General features: G+C 49.3%; 2 protein-coding genes across 3 annotated transcripts; both read left to right on the forward strand.

Annotated features, from left to right (window-relative positions):
- The first annotated feature begins 3,665 nt into the window (after positions 1 to 3,665).
- LOC122380202 (inositol monophosphatase 1-like) lies at positions 3,666 to 14,053 on the forward strand. 2 transcript variants are annotated; one of them, XR_006256297.1, is made up of 8 exons: positions 3,675 to 3,882; positions 9,263 to 9,396; positions 9,856 to 9,989; positions 10,604 to 10,732; positions 10,977 to 11,082; positions 11,871 to 12,022; positions 13,008 to 13,383; positions 13,571 to 14,053. XR_006256297.1 is itself a non-coding variant. In XM_043363165.1 (7 exons), the coding sequence occupies exons 1-7, from the start codon at positions 3,817 to 3,819 to the stop codon at positions 13,112 to 13,114; spliced, it is 828 nt and encodes a 275-aa protein (XP_043219100.1). In that variant the 5' UTR covers positions 3,666 to 3,816; the 3' UTR covers positions 13,115 to 13,306. The 2 variants fall into 2 exon arrangements, 1 of the variants encoding a protein (XP_043219100.1); XM_043363165.1 differs by lacking the exons at positions 11,871 to 12,022; positions 13,571 to 14,053 and adding an exon at positions 12,077 to 12,228 and having other exon boundaries at positions 3,666 to 3,882; positions 13,008 to 13,306.
- A 1,055-nt stretch (positions 14,054 to 15,108) lies between these two features.
- LOC122380200 lies at positions 15,109 to 18,256 on the forward strand. The gene is made up of 2 exons (XM_043363163.1): positions 15,109 to 16,030; positions 16,569 to 18,256. Exon 2 carries the CDS (start codon positions 17,097 to 17,099, stop codon positions 18,057 to 18,059), a length of 963 nt encoding a protein of 320 aa, XP_043219098.1. The 5' UTR covers positions 15,109 to 16,030; positions 16,569 to 17,096; the 3' UTR covers positions 18,060 to 18,256.
- The last annotated feature ends 1,329 nt before the right edge of the window (positions 18,257 to 19,585 follow it).

Raw genomic sequence — 19,585 nt, forward strand, 5'->3', positions numbered from 1 at the left:
GGCAGTGCCGAGATCCCGTGGCGGGCAGGTCGCCAGCCGTCGGTCGTCGCCGTCGACGATCACGTTATCGGCTTGACACAGTGCCTGTCTTACGTCCGCTGTCCAGAGGTCGCGTGTCGTTCGGCTTGCTCCTCTGTCTGCCATGCGGACTGGGTGGGCAGTCTGGGCTGCTGTGAGGGACGAGAGGTGCTCTGAGAGTTGTAACAGCCGAACCAATTGCCGTCAAACACTGTCGATCGGTATAAGTCAATTGTGAATTGTGTAGACTGTGAATTTCATCCAGCGGATATGCAGGACCAGGGCAAAAATTGCTAAATAAGGTCGATATACATTGCACAAACACCAATACAAGAAGTGTTTCCTGGAATTATATAAGAACTTTATCACTTCTGAAATTATGCAATATTAATTATTCAGTAAAGGTATTGAGGTTTAAACACCATGACTGCGGACCCCAATATTGACAACGTTAAGTGTTTCTTTATATACAAAGCTGTCAAAACCGAAAGGCTACAGACCAGACACCAGGGGAGAAAACAAAGCCAAGCCCGATAACTGTCACTCATCTCAACATCTGTTTCCTCCCACAACACAGCCCCACCGTCTCACCCCTTCCGACTTCCGTGGCGACTGGCGAGTCACTGGAATGCGATCGAAACGGTGCCAACTGCAGCAGGCGTTGGGCGTTTACAATGGCTTCACCGCGGCGGCCGCCGGTTGCCGCACTATGGCTGACAGCTAGTGCCGGCTGCCGGAGGTTGGATCAACAGACAGGGGAGGCAAACACACCGAGCCCGCGGGAGGGGGGGGGGGGCTCGGGAGAGGGTGACTGTGTCACAGGTGAGGAGGCACTGGACGGTCGGGATGGGACGAGTGACCCAGTCGGTCAGGGCCCGGCAGGAATACTGTAGCGGGCATTGGCGGGCATCCTGACCGGGACAGCTGGTCATGAATGTATGTGTTCGCCGTGGCTCCGACTGGCGTCTCGCGAAAGCCGAACTACATAGTACGCGCTCGTCTGAGTGTTTGAGATTGTGTTGCCAACACAATGAGGCCTACGATAACACGGGCAGCGAGGTCAAAATCTTGTCAGCGAGATTAATGCATAATGCATTTAAAACTTAAATCGTGCTTAAATCCAGTCCTTAAGCACCCGAACCAAAACTCCAATTGGCAATTGTGGAGATACATCCGAGCCGCGCTGCTTATTGGCTTGCTTTTTTTAAGCGCTTGAATTGACGGTCGATTTCCTCTGAATATGTTTCGGTATGTTGGCATGACATCTTCCTTGTGTTGTCAGGGAAGTGAATCCAATATCCATCCGGTTCGTATTCGTGTTTGTCAGTCCGTCTTTGTCCGTGCCACGACTGAGCCAGACTTTTGTCAGTGTAGTGCAACGCATGTGGTGTTCGCCTTCGCTGACCTCACCTGGGCCAGCTTAGATCACCTCATGTCATGTCATGTAATCTGGGAGAGACAGTGAAGCGGTTCGGTTACAGGGCCGCGCCGCGTCAGAATGCGTCGGGCGCGGAGCACGAAGACGGGCGGGCCGGATGAAGGTGATTCTCTTTAAGTCTCTCTCCGAGTTGAGGAATCGAATTTTAAAAATTTGAATAGAAGGGCAGGTGTTAGATTTGCTTAGGGGAAGCCGGGGGAAGCCCGGCATAGTAAGCTCTTTTTCATTTTTATGACATACCATGCGTGATGTATAAAATGTTAATATCCTGTTAGCTAGATAAGTTAATTGGCCGTGTTGTCCCAAAAACTTGTTTTTGTGGAAACAGTATAAAGTTGCGAAATTCGAGTTTTAAAAAAGTATTAATTTTCTGGGGTAAGCCCGGCATAGGGGTAACGCCGGCCACCTCTCCAGCGCTTTACAACGAGTTGAAACCATTATGTGTATTCCAAATATTGACAGAAAGTGAAATATTAACCCTCGCCCGTATAGGGGGGGGGGGGTCGAACGGACCCCCCCATGGTTTTTCGCGAATAACTCACGTAAAAAGCGGCCGATCGCGACGAAACTTTCAGTACCCTCGCGTTATTCAACTTTACACCTACCCTGAAAATTTCATGACCCTGACCCAAATGACCTTTGACCTGTGACCTACTTTTCGAGACCATGTTTGGCCAGAATCGCGATTCGGCGTATGTCGGCTCGCATTAGCGGCGCGTTTGCAGTCTTTTCGTGGTTTCAAGCGTTCAAACATGTGATATGGTGTTGCCCCCATGCATTGGGGTGGGTGTCAAGGTCACCTGAACTTGAAGGCCAGGTCAGGTCATTGACCTTTGATGAACTCGGTTCACTTTTTCGAGTTTTACATGTTTCTAGGCCAATTTTTGGAGCTGAATTCGAATTTAGCAACCATATGAACATTTACGAAGTAGTTTTGGTGCCTTCGTAACATGTTACGAAGCTGTCAGAGGCGGTTGACACCTACTAGGAATACCCGGTAGGACCCCTACTGGTTGAACTGACCTGACCTGACCCGACCTGGACTAAATGCATGAAGACATCATCTGTGATCAAAACTAACATGATATTCGTGATCAGCACCCCGAAAAAACCCCATAGCAGCCACACTTTACGACGTTCTAACAGGTCCCGATTTTCCCGACTTTTGGGTCATTGACCTGACCTGCAAGGTCAACCAATGACCTAGGACCTTAAAATTGGGTATCATCGGCTCCCTCTCGTCACGGGCAACACGCTCGTTTTTTCCGCGAAGCTCTAGCTCGATCAGGGGCGAAACGGCAAGGGGGGTCCAACGGACCCCCCCCCCCTTATGGCCTTATACGTTCGCGGGTGGAAAAACACCAATACGGGCGAGGGTTAAGGTACTGTTTAGCTCTGGACATCTTAGAGTTTATGTCACTACTGGTATTTTAGCTAGCGTCTATCACATATAGAGCACAGAGGCCTCTTGAGTCTTGCACCAAAATCCTCTTGCACCAATGCTTGGATTATTTTGCATCGTATACCCAGTCCAAGTTTCAAATGTAACAATTTGTGTGCAAAATTTAGCAAGCACATGTAGGACTATGTATTGGGCTATTGCAAACAAATTTACCACCGTTAGATTAGCTTATTCTGAAACCGTTTTTCGATTTTACCTAGCTAGGTAGTTTGGTGCAAGAGGCCTCAGGTGACTCAGGTCGATGAAAATCGTGATGCAAAATTGACAAAAAAATGTGTATTTCAAAATTCTTTAAAATTTATCTTTTTATTTACCAAAATGCATCATATTGCATATCATTCGACTCGGCTGATGAAGAAGAACAAAACGACTCGTTTTTTTGAAGCTCTAGCTTCATTGTCTGTCGCGTTATCTGCAAAAACGTAGTTTGACCCTAGTTGACCTCAAGTGACATGACTGTTCTTGTAGCATACTTCCTGAGTGATTGTCCAGACGTATATAGGCCCTGTAACGTATTTGTTAGAATCTTGAATAGGTTTGAGTGATCAAGATTCCTTTACTAGTCTTTACTAGTAACCTTTACGTGAGTGGTAGCGTTGGTGCCACTGAACTCTATAATGGTTGGTGCAGATCCAGCAGTGAAATAGTGCTGTCCAATGGGCAATGCATTACATATTGCAGTGCTTTAGTTGCCATATTTCGGCGTATCATGCGCACTTGCTACAATCTGCGCCACACGGAGCGAGCGCCTTTGCACATTGATTTCAATCTGTTGTTCACGGTATAACTGCGGTAGCCTCTGCGTTGTTGGTTATCTCATCTTTGATCTTTGCAAGTCAAAGTAGGGGGTTGAGTAAATTGCTTCCCTGGTTTTTACGAAGTTTTCCTAATTGAGAACATGCCTGAAGTGGATCTTGAGCATTGCTTGTCGACGGCACTCAAACTGGCTCGGCAGGCTGGAAAGGTAAGTTGTTTTTTTTTAAGCAAAATGTATGTTTTATGCAATTTTCTGCTGTTGTCATGCAGCACACGAATATGTGGAACTTTTCCAGGACTAAGCACAACTGTTGACTTGTCGGTATTAGTAGAGCAGACGTCACACGAAGGTTTTCCAACCAAGGAGAGGCGCTGTAGGTTTCAGTAGGCGGAACTATGGTCAAGCGTACCCATTTTCGGGAACGCATTTTCGTTCCCATGTTTGGGAACGATAAACCCAAATATGGGAACGCCATGTAGGCATTATTTAAAACAAGAAAAAGAACCGTTAAATGACGTCCAAAAAATATAAAACGATCGTGAACCACCTGATATTTGTCTCAATATTGTTGCGAAAGAGTTTGCTTTTGTAAGGGCCATCGTAGTTTCAAATCGTTCCCCTATTTCTAAAGCAGTCCATCATCCGGGCCGCGAGCCCAAATTTGGGAACGCTCTCGTACACTGGCGCTGCAAGCGTTCCTTATTATGGGAACGGCGTACCCAAAATTGGGAACGATTTCACCGACGCCTTTCAGGGGCTCTTTTCATTAACAAGCATCACGTCCAACGCCGCAAATTATTGTTAACGCAACAATCATCAGATGACCTTTCCGGCAAGACCGTCGCATGTTTCGCCCGGTCTTCTGCGCTTTTATTCCCGTCGATCTTGCAGCGGGCACGCCCCCCTCTGCAGGATTACGTAATTCACAACGCTCAGCGATGTTCAACAAGGTCTTCCATACCTATATCCACCGTCCGCGCCGAGGGTGGAGACATGTCAAGCACCTGTCTGTTTATCACCGATAGTTGACGAGCACAAGGAAGTATCCAAAAATGGGAACGCTGAAATGTTTCACTCTCAAAACACCTAGTCCCAATATAAATCTACTTTTTTCCTTTCTTAATGAGTGTAAGTGGCAAAAAGCCTGGTAGGATGGGCACGAGAAATGATCAAAATCAGCATAAAAATTATGAATAAGCCACACAGGGCGACCTGCATAAAAGAAATTCCCCCAAAACGATCGTGCTTAAAAATACCGAAGGCAAAAACCACGCTCATGACGCTCCTTAAAAGCAACGCTAAACAGCTAGCATCCAAATAAAATATGTCTTTCAGGGTTGATAAAATACAGCTGGATAATTTTCAACCGCTTAAACTGAGTTTACAACAGTAGCTCGGTAAATTCACTCACGTTCCACGCGGTCGTCCGCCCCGACACCAAAAGTCAACAATATTACCGCGGGACCGTCCGCGTCTTCGCTTGCATTTGTCAGCATCTGGTGTCGATAGTATGAAAGTTCATAACCAGGCGAAAATTATTATACTTTACCTCAAACTAAAAAATGTTTCATTTTCCTTAAAATTGCATGTTAAATGTCGTATAACCCATATTTCCACCATTCTGTCATTTTCAAAAAATCATTAAAAATATCATTCCACGGTCAATTTCCTTGTTCCACGGTCAGATTAAAGATAACTTTATGGAGATTTAGTAGATACTTAAATCAGCGTGCACTTTTTTGAGACGTGATGCACTTTTGAGTTTTAGTGGGAGAACGGCCGAAAAATTGCCTTCCGTTCTCATAAATGGGAACGCCCGTTCCCATATTTGGGAATTCCGTTCCCAAAAATGGGAACGTTCCTATATTTGGGTACTCATGACCATAGTTCCGCCTACTGGTTTGTAGGTTGTAGGGTAGGTTTGTAGGTTGTAGGTTGTAGGTTTTTAGGTTGTAGGTTAGGTTAGGTCAGGTTAGGTTAGGTTTGTTTAGGTTTTGTTAGAAAGAAGTACCTCCAGGCATAGCACCTCTCCTTGGATGGAAAACCTTCGTGTGACGTCTGCTCTACTAATACCGACTTGTCTTTGTTACATTTTTATAATTGTCATTGAAAGATTTCAATCTAGGGGACATTTAGGAAATATGCTTTCAACTGCACAGTACAAGTACACATTGGTCAACATTCATTTAGTGTTCATTTATTCAGGTCACGTTTGACCCAATGAGTCAGGGTAGTAGTAAAGCAGGCATCACACTCGTCATTAGGCTAGGTTGTAGGTTGTAGGTTGTAGGTAAGGTTAGGTCAGGTTTGGTTTGGTTTAGTTTGGTTTGGTTAGAAAGCATCTCTGTGTATATTGCCTCTCCTTGGTAGCAAAAAACAAGTGTGATGCCTGCTTTACAGCTATCTGAGTCAGACTCAGTCAAGTCATTGAGAAGCAAAAGGTGTGTTTCTGTGATGTGTGTTGAGGAACTCTGGAGTGCAGCTGGCAGCATCTTGTAGACTTATAGCCTGCAGGCTGCCATTGGCCGGGGATATGTTCATGAGCAGGGTAAATGCAAATTACTGACAGATCACATTGCTGAGCAAACAGGAAATTCTGATCCTGATGCTGATACACATTTATTTGCTCATGTATTTGAGGTCATTTGATTGTATAACATAGCTGATAACTAAATTTTCTTTCCTAAGAATTTGTTTACAGGCTGAATTTGAAAATGTTATGTACCTGTGATTTGTTTCACCACAATATGTAGCTGTTGAGTTTCAGCTACTTATCTGATTGGATTCCAATCAGAAATCCTGAATGAGTGCTGGCCACGGACGTATAAATAAACTGGACTGACAATCCCAATGGACCTCCTGTGGAAGATAGTGAAGCCGACAAGGCGCCATTTTACGTTGCCAAAAAACCGTGCTCTGGAAGGTCATCGAGCCAATACAATTAGAATTGCGTCCAAACGGATGATCGGATCGAGATGCTGGTGGTACACTCGGGGGCAGATTGGTGTTCCACCACTCCCTACTCATCGGGCGATCCTATGGCTCACACTGGCTGCAGCCAGTGTTGCCTGCCCTCAGCACTGCTCAGCACTGCCTGCCAGTGCCATTGCTGCCAATGCTGCCACTGGCAGCAGCCAGTGCTGAGCCATGGGAGCCCGATTGGTAGGGAGTGGTGGAACATCAATCTGCCCCCGAGTGTACCGTTCGACGGGTAATTCCTTGAGGCAGGTGATGATGGATGTCACATGTCACCCGGTGTCACATGGCGCGTGCCACGTGCCGACAAACTTACAAAGGGCAAAAACTTTTAAGCGACGCTTCAAATCAAACGAAGGGCGGCACAGGTGCCAAACTCACAGGTCACATGTCCCAGTGTTCGACCACTAACATATGGTATGCTCGGCATCAGGGGGTGCGGAATGCACGCGCTAGTGGCGAAAAACATGTTTTGAGGAGGCATCCTCCGATTCCGGAAAACCTTGACCTAGGCACACCAAATTTGGCACACTGACACCACTGGACACGCGCTTTAAGGCGCTGTGCAAATAGATGTGCTGGGGTACACGGTGCACGTGCTGTGCACATGCAAACCTTTTGATGTTGCACTCTGTGTCACATATACGGGCAGAGCAGGTAGCGCTGGCAAGCTCAAAGTGCCAAATTTACACAGGCCACCCAGAATGCATTCTAGCATAGTTATTGAGCATATCTATCTCCTGGTGGATCCCAAAGGTGCGCTCTGCACGTGCAAAAAAACTATCCGCGCCGGGCGGTGGGGATGCTTGGACACCCTATGTGGATTTATGTAAATATCTCGAAAACGGCGTTGTGTAGCGCCGCCGTTTTTGGCACACCTTTTCATACATCTTTTTCGCAAATGCTGCATAACTTTAAGACTTAGGTCGCTCAAGGTTAGGTCTCCAGGTTACGTGCAAGTGGCCTTACCTTAGAAAAAATTATAATGCCCGTCATAGCTACCCATACTATACAATCGGCTTAAAACGTGCAGCAATTGATAAGATCAACAGTATATACGTAGAGTACCTACCTCTACCTCGAAATTTCAATATCACTGACCTAGGGTTCTGTTGCTTTGCGACCTCAGACCACCAGCACGGCAAATCATTTATTTTGTCAAATTCGGGCTCCTAAACTTTATGCTACCCAGCAACGCAAATTTACGCCTCAATCGCCGGCCAGCGCAGCATAGGCATCTTTGTTACCTACGTTGTTTGCGCCTGCAGTAATACTGTACCGCAATAACCATTATCTTCATCTTTCACCCATAGATGGCAGTAGCAAAGCGCCTGCATCTATGCTGTGCCGCAGTGCTCTTACAATACGAGCTGAGCAATGAGCATTGAGCAAGCAAGTGATATTGAAATCATAGGCGGCGGAACGAGGGGGGCACGGGGGCACCGTGCCCCCTTTGATTTTGGCATTTTAGTTGCATGGAAAGAATGGGACCAAAAGTCGGCAGTGCCCCCCCCCCCTTCAATTGAAGGTGTTCCGCCGCCACTGATTGAAATTCCGAGGTAGAGGTACTCTACGTATATACTGTTGCTCTTATCAATCGCTGCACGTTTTAAACCGATTGTTCAGTCTGTGTAGCTATGACGGGCACTATAAATTTTCCTAAGGTAAGGTCACTTGGACGTAACCTGATGACCTAACCTTGAGTGACCTAAGTCTGAAAGTTACGCAGCATGTGTGAAAAAGATGTATGAAAAGGTGTGCCAAAAACGGCGGCGCTACACAACGCTGTTTTCGCGATATTTACATAAATCCACATAGGGTGTCCAAGCATCCCCACCGCCCGGCGCGGATAATTTTTTGCACGTGCAGAGCGCACCTTTGGGGGCCACCAGGAGATGGATATGCTCAATAACTATGCTAGAATGCATTCTGGGTGGCCTGTGTAAATTTGGCACTTTGAGCTTGCCAGCGCTACCCGCCCTACCCGCATATGTGCCACAGAGTGCAACATCAAAAGGTTTGCACGTGCACAGCACGTGCACCGTGTACCCCAGCATGCCTATTTGTACAGCACCTTAAAGCGCGTGTCCAGTAGTGTCAGTGTGCCAAATTTGGTGTGCCTAGGTCAAGGTTTTCCGGAATCGGAGGATGCCTCCTCAAAACATGTTTTTCGCCACTAGCGCGTGCATTCCGCACCCCCTGATGCCGAACATACCATATGTTAGTGGTCGAAAACTGGGACATGTGACCTGTGAGTTTGGCACCTGTGCCGCCCTTCGTTTGATTTGAAGCGTCGCTTAAAGGTTTTTGCCCTTTGTAAGTTTGTCGGCACGTGGCACGCGCCATGTGACACCGGGTGACATGTGACATCCATCATCACCTGCCTCAAGGAATTACCCGTCGAACGGTACCACCAGCATCTCGATCCGATCATCCGTTTGGACGCAATTCTAATTGTATTGGCTCGATGACCTTCCAGAGCACGGTTTTTTGGCAACGTAAAATGGCGCCTTGTCGGCTTCACCTGAATGGAGGTGGTTGCGGGTCCAGTTTATTTATACGTCCGTGGTGCTGGCTCATGCAATATTGATCTTCTATCTTGGGCCATCAGATGATCAAAGATGCCTTCAAAAAGAAGAAAAATGTGACATGCAAGTCATCTCCTCGTGATTTAGTAACAGAAACAGATACTGCTGTTGAAGAGTTTCTCTTCTCTGAGCTGAGAAAAGTGTATGCTGACCACAGGTATGAAAAATATGATTCTTAATCTTAATTTTTTCAGTTTTTAATTTTATTTTGAACAAATGTTTGTTCAACTATAAGCGAATTAAGAATAATTATATCAATACTGCGTGTAAAATGATATATGCTGGATACCTGCTATATGGCTGTGTGACTTGTTCCTTAACTGCCTTTATCCCATGATGAAAGCTAGTTTACTGACTATATTTGGAAGCTAAATGTTTGGCTTTCCTTTGACTTGCATAGATTCAAGTGTGCACAGCTGCCTTCATAAGTTATCACAGGCTCAGGCGACTTTGATTTGAATAGCATTGTCAGTACCAATCAGCAGCAGCAAGCTTCTTGCAGGCCTCCAAGGGTACCGAGCATGTCTTCCCTTGATGAATAGTCATTCCTTTCTGTGTTATTACCTACTGCGACTATAGTTCTCACAGCTGCCGTTCCGTTTGCTCTGCCGTGCAGATACATTGGCGAGGAGTCGGTCTCGTTAGACGGTGAGAAGGTGGAGCTCACCGATGACCCGACCTGGATCATCGATCCCGTGGACGGCACCATGAACTTCGTGCACAGCTTTCCGTTCATCTGCGTTTCTATCGGTGAGGAAACCGCCGGGCTGGATGTAATTCGTGAATGAACTCAAACGTGTATTGCGACGATTGTGTGAGGCCAGCTTCATGTAGCAGTATACCATTGGCATGCTTGGATCAGATGTGTCCAGGGTCAGAAATTGGTACTGTGTATCGGGATCCTGCTCGGTTCATTAGTCGGCCGAGTCTGAACGGCTTATGGGTTATGACATCGATTGATATCGATACAGCCCGCCGTACCGATCGCCGTGGTCCGGCTGCTCGGTTTGACCTCCCTGCCATCTGCCGGGACGTACTCGTACCGAAGCTTTTCCGTTGGTCGTCGTGGTGGCTACACACTGCACTAAGCAGAGTAGGCTAGGATCAAGGCCGTGTAAGAGGACGTCGCTAGTACGAGTACGTTACTGGAGTAGGTCGCTGCTATCAGAACATGTTATGTCCTTTCATCGGTCTTGCTGGAATAGACGCTGCGATCACAGGATCGCCAGCCCTTCAAACATTCACGTGGAATGTATCCTCAGAGTCAGAGTGTCGCGTCGTTCGTCTAGTGTGTTGCGTCAGCGTATACCCACGGGCACGGAACCTTTGAATGTCGCCAGCTGATATTTCTATTTCTGTTGCAGGTCTAACGGTGAATAAGGAGCCAGTGGTGGGCGTCATTTATAACCCGGTACTGGACCATATGTACCACGCACGGAAGGGCTGCGGAGCCTTCCTCAATAATCAGAAGATATCCGCCTCTGGGGAAACTGGTATGCACGTCCTATGACTGTGTAATTATTGCTTTCTGTCATATCAAGGTGTTTGAGTGCCTATCAACAACATTGTGCTATAAGAAGAACGTAGTTTTGAGCGCCGTGTTTTTTCAATTGTGTTTTATCCAGGTAATCACTTAATTGTAAATAGTTTCTTTTCAATAGCATCGCCATAGAAAATTGTATTTTTCTTCGTTTTGGTTGGTCATGCATCTAATTGTTTGCATCTTTTTTGTTTCAGATCTCAGCAAGGCCCTCGTTATAGGGGAGATGGGATCAAGTGAGATTGCCGAGAAAAGAGAATGTGTGTACCACAATGCTAAGACTATGATGGAGAAAGCTCACGGGTAAGTCTTTCTTAGAGATAAGATAAGCCACTGATCATCATTTTATCATTTCTTCAATGTCGTTACATGATTTAAAACAATGCTTTTTATGCTGTTTGGGCTCAAATTAGTTATGGTCAAATAGTGCTTGCGAAAATGCTTCCTTCGAATTCAAGAGAAACAAGGTTCACTGACCGTGAACAAATCAACTGCACTGGCTCTTATCTTTGCTCTGTTTTATCAGTTGTTGAGTTAACAGTTGTGCTGGTGAGCGTGGTGACAACAGTTCTGCCTCCCCCTGAACAAACCGTGCCCCGCATTATCTATGTACATAAGTTTGTAAACTGCTCCACTTTTTGGTCACTGTCCTGTTTCCGTCAGTCCCACTTGTGCTCTGTAAGCTCGCTGTTTTCTGACTGGTCTCTGGACGAAAGAACTCGCCGCTAACCTGACCTCACCATTCACCAGTGTCCTGTTCGCGACCCTAGTGACCTGTGGCCTGATCTGGGCACATCAGAAATCGCTGACATGGCGAAGACTGCGACCCGATTGTAAATCACCCGACTGACGTGATCCTTTCCTGCCTGCTCCCGACCGACCTCTGTCCTACCCACTGCCCCGACTGACCTGTGACCTGTCCTACCCACTTCCCGACTGACCCTTACCTACCCTACCCTATGCCCAGCTAACTTCTGTCCTACCCACTGACCCGACTGTCCCTGTGTCCTGTCCTACCCACTGCGCCGACTGACCTATGACCCGTCCTGTCCTACCCACTGCGCCGACTGACCCGCCGGCGGCCCGTGCAGGTTCCGCTGCCCGGGCTCGGCCGCGCTCAACATGTGTCTGGTCGCGGAGGGCGCTAGCGAGGTGTGCTACTACATGGGAATCCACTGCTGGGACGTGGCCGCCGGCGCGGTGGTCTGCCGAGAGGCTGGCGCTGTGGTGCTCGACACAGCAGGTACGCTGCCGGTGTGTGTAACCTCAGGTGGGGTCCTCCTCTCCCGCGCGGCAGGTTCCGCTGCCCCGGCTCGGCGGCGCTCAACATGTGCCTCGTGGCCACCGGGGCGGGTGACGTGTGCTACACGATGGGTATCCACTGCTGGGACGTGGCCGCCGGCGCCGTGGTCTGCCGCGAGGCCGGCGCCGCGGTGCTGGACACGGCAGGTGGGTGGGACACAGCGCGCCGGACCGCTGACGCTCCAACAGGTGCCTGCGCTGTCTTCCCTTGTTTAGAACTAGAGCATGAGGACTACAAGACCAATATATTTCGATTTTTGGTCATCAGCGAGGCAGTGACACGTTTGTCTTGCTATTGGGCATGCATATGCACGCGTTAGTCAATTACTTGATTTTACTTACTAGCAGCCCTATGTATTAGCCGAACGTTTTTTTTTTTCGATTTTCTTCTAATACTGAAGGTGACGTCGGTCATGTACCATGCACTTTCTCATAGGTTCTTTTGAATCACGGGGGTTATTGGTCACATAGCCGCAGAAAAGAAACGTGGACATTAGCTTAAATGCTCAAGCAAGTTGTATAGATCTACGTGAGCTGGGCAGTAAGCACACTTAAGTACGCTGTACGGTATACAAGTGTAGTTAGTGTACGTACGGTGTATGCGTGGGCTGACGGCCTTTTTACTTACTTTGCTGGCGACACTGTCCCAGGCGTGTGTCGACGATCAGAGCGAGTTTGACTTCCTGTCCCGCCGACAGGTGGCGCGTTTGACCTGCTGTCCCCCCCCCCCCCCCCGGCAGTTTGAACTGCCTCCCCCCGACAGGTGGCGCGTTTGACCTGCTGTCCCCCCGGCAGTTTGTACTGCTGCCCCCCCCCCCCCGACAGGTGGGCAGTTTGACCTGCTGCCCCGCCGACATATGCTATGAGTTTGACCTGCTGTCCCCCGTTTACAGGTGCCGAGTTTGACCTACTGTCCCCGTTTACAGGTGGGGAATTTGACCTGCTGTCGCGCCGGGTGCTGTGCGCCAGCTCGCCGTCTCTGGGTCAGGAGGTGGCCTCCCTGCTCCACCAGTACCAGCCGCCGCGCGACTAGGGACCTCTTATTTCAGCCGAGATCAGTCAACAACGCGAGAAGTCAACCGAGGTCAGCTCAATCTGCCCAGAGCTCATGATCTCGCTGGTATTTTCCGGGGGTAGATAACGTTTCGTTAGACAAGCAGGCGTTTTGTTGCGCTAGTTTCCCTACTACCTAGAGCTGCAGATCAAAATAGACAGGGACAGGGTATTCTGTGGAAAAGATTTCTAGAGCCTTCTATGGCGCCTTCTATGACAGGCGCCTGTAAGTTAGAGGTTCATCGACAGGAACGAATATAATGGAAATCAGATGGAATAGTAACCTTTTGCTCATAACTAAAGTAAGCCAAAAACAAATCCAACCTGGATTTGTTTTTGGCTTACTTTAGTTATGAGCAAAAGGTTACTATTCCATCTGATTTCCATTATAATCATAATCATGCTCAAAAAAACGTTTCACACCATTCAATGACAGGAACGAAGCTGAATATCGAAGTTGAAAATCGGCTGAATTGAAACTTAGAATTGTGAATGAATTCGGTGTAGCAAAGGACATCTTTATTTGCCTCTAAAAACAAAAATATCTTTTTTTTTTGTTCTATCTATTTCATTTAATTTCATTCGGATATAACATTGGCGCATGGACAGGACAGGCCTTGGACATTGGTAGTCCTCAACGAGCTGCGATATTGGAGCTCCAGTGCCATCATAAAGATCCACCTATCATGATAAGTCTCGCTCACTGCCAGACTCAGGGGCATAGTTCCACTGCCACGTGCTGACACGAGCTGCTAAATGGCTGGCAATGTACCAAGCTCCCCGTCATACAAGCATTAGGTTTTGTGGTCGAGACCGCTGCCAAAAGCCGTTCCGGCGTGTGCCAGGTTTATGCGCGGACAGTCTCTTTTTGTTGTTTTTTTTTAATTTTTTTTCCTTAGTTTGTTTGCGGTCCAGGTCAGTAGCGGCGGAACACCTTCAATTAGGGGGGGGGGGGAGCACTGTCGACTTTTGGTCCCATTCTTTACATGCAACGCCCATAGGGCTAAAGTTAAAATGACAAAAGCAAAGGGTGCCCCGGTGCCCTCCCCGTTCCGCCGCCTATGGTCCAGATAAGCCGTTCTGGGCAGCAGTTTTAATACGATTTTTTTTGAAAATTAAGTTAGTGAGCGAAGGCTTATTCCGAGGAAGAACTTCAATGATGGACAAAGAACAGGTTTCCTAGTCCCTACTCCCTAGTCAGTAAATATGGGGCTTTTTTGGGAGGGAGACACTGAGTCGAATGCGTGCAGACTCCCTGAATTGTCACTTGCCGTTCGGTGTTTGCGTTGTACCTTTGTTGCGTCTTTTTCACACTGACATTGCCCCCATTGGATGAAATAAGAGAGCCCCACTCCACAAGATATCCAGTACTGGATATCTTGAGCAAGTAAATGCTTACAAATACATTCTTATATGCCTTTGGCTGCAAATTTAGGTACGATATGCATATTTTACTTCGCCCATTTATCTGACATGCTTACTGCAATAATGGTTTCCTGGTTGTTACCACGAGCTTATCGTTCTCTGTTGATGTCGTATGCTAGTTTCAGTCCATACTCCGTGGGTACTTCTTTAATCTTTATCGCTAACGACCTGCGTATCGTTTACTATTCAAGCATATATCGCTTTTTGTTTTATCCTGTAATACCGGTGACTGATGCGGTAGTTACATCGTCACGTAACGCACTGATCGGTGAATTGTTGAAATGTCTCTTCTTGCGCTACTAGCTTTCAGATTCCGTGAATCTCCTTCATTAGAATTTAGGGTTCGCTGTCTAGATGTTCGGTGATTATGTGGTGTTTGTGTATGCACCAATTATTCCTTTAAGTCACTGATTTTATCGACCACAGTATAGCCCTTCTAGTCAGTTCCGCGGATGCCCTGGGTCGTATCTTCAGTGCTTCAATGCTATCGCGAAATGTTATTCATTGTTATTGTGAGGTAGATGTTTGAAAAAAAATACATGGACAGAGCCACTAGCCACCATTTGGTCGAAAAGGTATTGGGTAAATACCTAGTATAAGCTACTTACGACTTACAAGCGATACTTTACTTAGGTATTACCTACTCACCTATTGTGTGAATTGTGAAGTCAACGACGAACTGAAACTGGTGTTGAAGACATCGTAGTTGAGGTAGTATTTAATCAGACATTTACACTCCTGTCACAAATACAAATATAACTTGACTTTCTTCCCGCACTGACAGTGCGATCGATGCGGGAAGTCCATGCGAGTGATGCGAGTGATGCGAACTTGTGAGTTGTGTTGATGGAGCTTGCGGGATATGCGATTTTTATATGCGAGTCTTGAGAGTCGTGGGAGCGACGAGGTAAGGGCCATTTTCAGTTTTGACTCGGGTGTGGCAGCTAGAAAATCGGGGAGGATGCTGGAAACAACGGCACGTTATGAATGGAATTGAACCAACAGTCTGCTACCTCATCTCGGTAGCATGGATAATAGAGCCTGAAAAAAACGTATTTTATCGTGAAAGGCGTTTATTTGATAGCCATTGATTAGTGATCTCAAATACTTACACGTCTATGTCTAAATACTTACACGTCTATGTCTTTGCCACATGTTTTCATTGAGGGCTCCGGTAAAAAAGCTTGTATTATCCAATTTTTTCTTTTGTAGTTACCCCGACCACTGATGCGGTCTAGCAGCACCTGTTTCACCTGTTTATACGGGAGGGCGGCGGCAGCTGTGCTCTGCAGGTGGCCACAGGTGTACTGTGCTGTGCGCGCCGCTGGCCGGCTCGCCAAGCGTCGGTGACCCAGCTCGCAGCGTCGGTGACCCAGCGCCCAGCGCCCTGCTGTCGGTTCTCGAGCGGGAGACTGCAGTAACGACCACCACGGCCACTGCGACCAATGTAGCGGCGCAGTGAACCGCGCAGGTGAGTTGGTCGAGATGTGTTGATGTGTTTATTTCGTGCTCAGTGCCCATGGGCCATGAAATCACCCATTTGATGGATTACTTGCTTAAAAGATTATCAATCAAGGGTGGAACTTTGTGCCGAGCTGGGAGGGCCCGGGCGCAGCCGCCGCCGCCGCCTTAGCAGTGACCTTGACCGCCGTGTGTTGCGGCCCCAAAGCTAAGCCAACGTGGAAATGGAACAGCTCGGGCCCTCCCAGCTCGGCACAAAGTTCCACCTGTTATCAATGAATGGTGCTCGTTTCCTACATTTCACCACCAATGAGGCAGCTTTTTCGAGCAAACGTTTTAATATTCTTTGAATATTTTCTGTGAAGTGTCCGAAGAATAAACTGCATAAAAAGGTAACACGTAAAAAACAAGGCCCAGCATTGAAGAGTATTGCGTCCATTGGCCCATCCGAAAACACTATCCGTCTCTGGGACTGGGATGGGCCGGGGCTCGGGACGCACAGTGGTAACTGGTAACCCATTTCCGTCCGCCGCTGTGTCGCCGTTCAGGGTCGGCCACTCAGCAGCTGACAGGACCGGTCGGCGGGAGCTGGTCGCTATGACAACGCCGCCTGCGGCGCCGGTAGGCGGAGCCGGCCGGAACAGTGCGGGTTCGCGCTCTCACGGCGCACGGCGGTGACGCATTGAAGCACCGCGCGGCCTGACGTGCCTACCTGGGACAGGTGCGGATGTGACAAACGGCCGTGCGACGTCGGGGGGAGACTGTTGACAGAGGTGAACTGTACCCTACAGCTGTTGATTCATCTGTGTTGGTGTTGTGACGCGGTGGAGCACGTGACCGTTTATCCGGCAAATGAGGACACGTGGCGCGAGTGGTGCGTGTCAGTGAGCCGTCTGCGGGGTCTGTGTGACAACTGACGCCACTCGCCGCGGTGCTGGCCGTGCGGTTGGGGGAATGGTGCGGTGACGGCCGGCCCGCGGCCGCTGCCGACTGTGCTCTGTTGAGGCGGCGAGCGGTGAGCGCTGGGATGCCGGAGAGCGTTGGTACACCAGCGTGACGCGGCTGCTGGTGGAGCCATGCTGGTGACGCTGCTGCTGTGGCTGGCGGCGCTGGGGCCGGCCTACGTGATGAGCTGGAAGGGCTGCTGGGCGCTGATGGACCTGCTGCTCCTGCCCAACGACCGATGGCTCTCCGCCGTCGTCTCGCTGGCGATCGGCGTGGCCGTCGGCTTCCCGCTGGTGTTCATGCACCGCCCTCTGACTGAGGCATCGGCGGGCCGGCGGCTGGTGCTCGCGCTGCACCACTTTGTCGGTCTGGAGGTGCAGGTGCTGCTGTGGCGCGGCGGCTGGATACTGGCCGACCTGGTGCTCGGTGTCCGCTCGCTGGGCGGCCCGCTGGCCGGCCTGGTGACGGCCGCCGTGATGGCCGGCACCGGGTGTCTGCCGACGGCCGGCACCGCGCCGCCGGTGCCGCACCGGCGCGGCGCCGAGCCGGCCGCCGCCGAGGCGCCGCCGGCCGCGCGCGCCCTCCTCACCCTGCTGCCGGTGCTGGCCGCCTGCGTGCTGGTCTGGCACGGCGCCTGGGACGCGCTGGACTCGTGGCTGCCGCCGAGCGCGCCGCTCTGGCAGACGGCCTCTCTGCTGGGCGGCAGTGCAGCGGCGCTGGCGGCGCTGCTCACGCTGCCCCACGGCCTGGGCTGGGTGGCCAGCGCCGACGCCGCCGAGGAGCGCCCTCACCGGCTGCTGCGGAGACTGCGTGAGGACTTGCTGGCGGCGGCGGTGACGGTGGCCGTGGTCGGATACTGGAAGGCCCTGTTCGACCTGGCGGCGCGCCTGGCCGTGCCCGGCTACCCGGGCCTGTCGGACGCCACGCTCATGGTGACGGGCTTCGTGGTGGTGGTGCTGGCCGATCACTCGGCACAAACGTACGCTGTCGGCCGGGTGACCTGGAGCACGGGCGACCTGCGCTGGCTGCAGCCGTTGGCCGATGAGCCGGACGAGGGCGGACAGCCGCTCCTGACGGGAGACGCGATGCCGTAATGTGGTGCAGTCGCTATATGCTCGACAGTCGACAGTAACGGCCTGTCGTTCAGTTCGTTGCGTTCTGAACGGATAATCACCCTGTGCGAGGTTGTTATTTTGGGCGTATTTGAGCTGCGTCTTTTGTGAATACCGTTTTAGTCGTTTTAGTGTTTTTATCCAAGAGGCTTGGTGAATACTACAAGCAAGTTCATAAACCATGAGGCCTTGCATGAGGACGAGGTTATGCAGACCAAGATTCCTTTACTACTCAGGTTGGTTCACTAGCCCGGCCGGGCCCGGGGGGTAATCCCAACCACCGCAGCCCGGGGGGGGGGGGCGTTTTTCGCCCCCCCTGTCTAACTCCGTAAATAAGGGAGCTACGGAAACAAAAGCGATACCAAACGAAAGGTCCTTACGAGACGATTCTAATGCACCTAAAATTTTTGACCTCAGGTCAATTTTCAAGGTCAGAGGTCAAGGTCAAATGCCAAAACCGGTACATGTGTAGTGATCTCAAAGTAAGCCTTCTAGAGGACGGCAAGCTGCATCAAACCGGCAAATTTGGGTGTCAAACGAAAGAAGAGAGTCTGAGGATTCTGAAAATGTGCTCCAAATCAAAGGTCAAGGTCAAGGTCACGCTCAAAATTGACCTCAAAGTTGGCACTTTTTCGCACATCTTGCGTGCTAACTTCCAAGATGTTTTAAAATGTTTTGAGGCTTATCAGTTCCCTATTTGTGGTTCATCTTACGATACAAGGCTGCTCAAAGGTCAAGGTCACAGAAGAGTATCCCTGCTAGAGGCTATTTCACTGATTCAAGTTAGTAATAAAAAATAAGACAATTTTGCCATCCGGAAGCTCTAAATGAAGGCTTAGAGGAAAATAGATGCCAGATTCGTGATCAGCGGGTACAAATCCATCATAAACGACCTTTCATGTGTCAAGGTCAACCAGAGGTCATTCGAGGTCATATGAGGTCAACATGAAACTTGACCTTTTCCGAACAAAATATATATCATTCGACGCGGCTTGACAAGGCGAATGCGATGGTACCACTGCCGTAGCTCTAGGACCATTTTTGTCGAAGTTATTTGCGAAAAACTAAAACCACATTTCGGGGTCGTTGACCTGACCTCTGACCTCAGGTCACCAAAACTATTTTTCTATTTTTCTCTAGGTCAAACGCTACACAGCCGTGCTCGTAATTTGTCTTTATCTCTAAAACTCTATTTTTAGCAGCTATTTGAAGTTTGCGTCTGTGACGCCGAAGTTTGCCGTGCAGGGGTCTGGAAAAATGTACCTTGTGACGTCATCAAGGGGGCTAGGTCCAAATTTTTTACTTCAGAAGATGTCAAATTGATGGGAGAAAAGGTACTGAAAGTTTCGCCTTCCTATCCCTAAGCGTTCGGGAGTTATCGCAAATATTCGCCAGGGGGGGCGAAAAACGCCCCCCCCCGGGCCCGCGAGGGCTAGGGAAATAAAGGCGCCGTGGTGACGTCATCAGAGGAAATCCTTCACATTCAAATGAAGGGGTGATTTTAATTG

This window comes from Amphibalanus amphitrite, unplaced genomic scaffold (assembly GCF_019059575.1).
Source record: "Amphibalanus amphitrite isolate SeventyFive unplaced genomic scaffold, NRLGWU_Aamphi_draft 000093F_arrow, whole genome shotgun sequence".
NCBI classification, from domain to species: Eukaryota; Metazoa; Arthropoda; class Thecostraca; order Balanomorpha; family Balanidae; genus Amphibalanus; species Amphibalanus amphitrite.

Coding starts and splice junctions, on each gene's coding strand:
- LOC122380202 (XM_043363165.1), top strand. CDS start 3,817: ATGCCTGAAGTGGATCTTGAGCATTGCTTGTCGACGGCACTCAAACTG. Junction 9,397..9,855: donor AAAGTGTATGCTGACCACAG/GTATGAAAAATA, acceptor TCTGCCGTGCAG/ATACATTGGCGAGGAGTCGG. Junction 9,990..10,603: donor GTTCATCTGCGTTTCTATCG/GTGAGGAAACCG, acceptor TTTCTGTTGCAG/GTCTAACGGTGAATAAGGAG.
- LOC122380200 (XM_043363163.1), top strand. CDS start 17,097: ATGCTGGTGACGCTGCTGCTGTGGCTGGCGGCGCTGGGGCCGGCCTAC.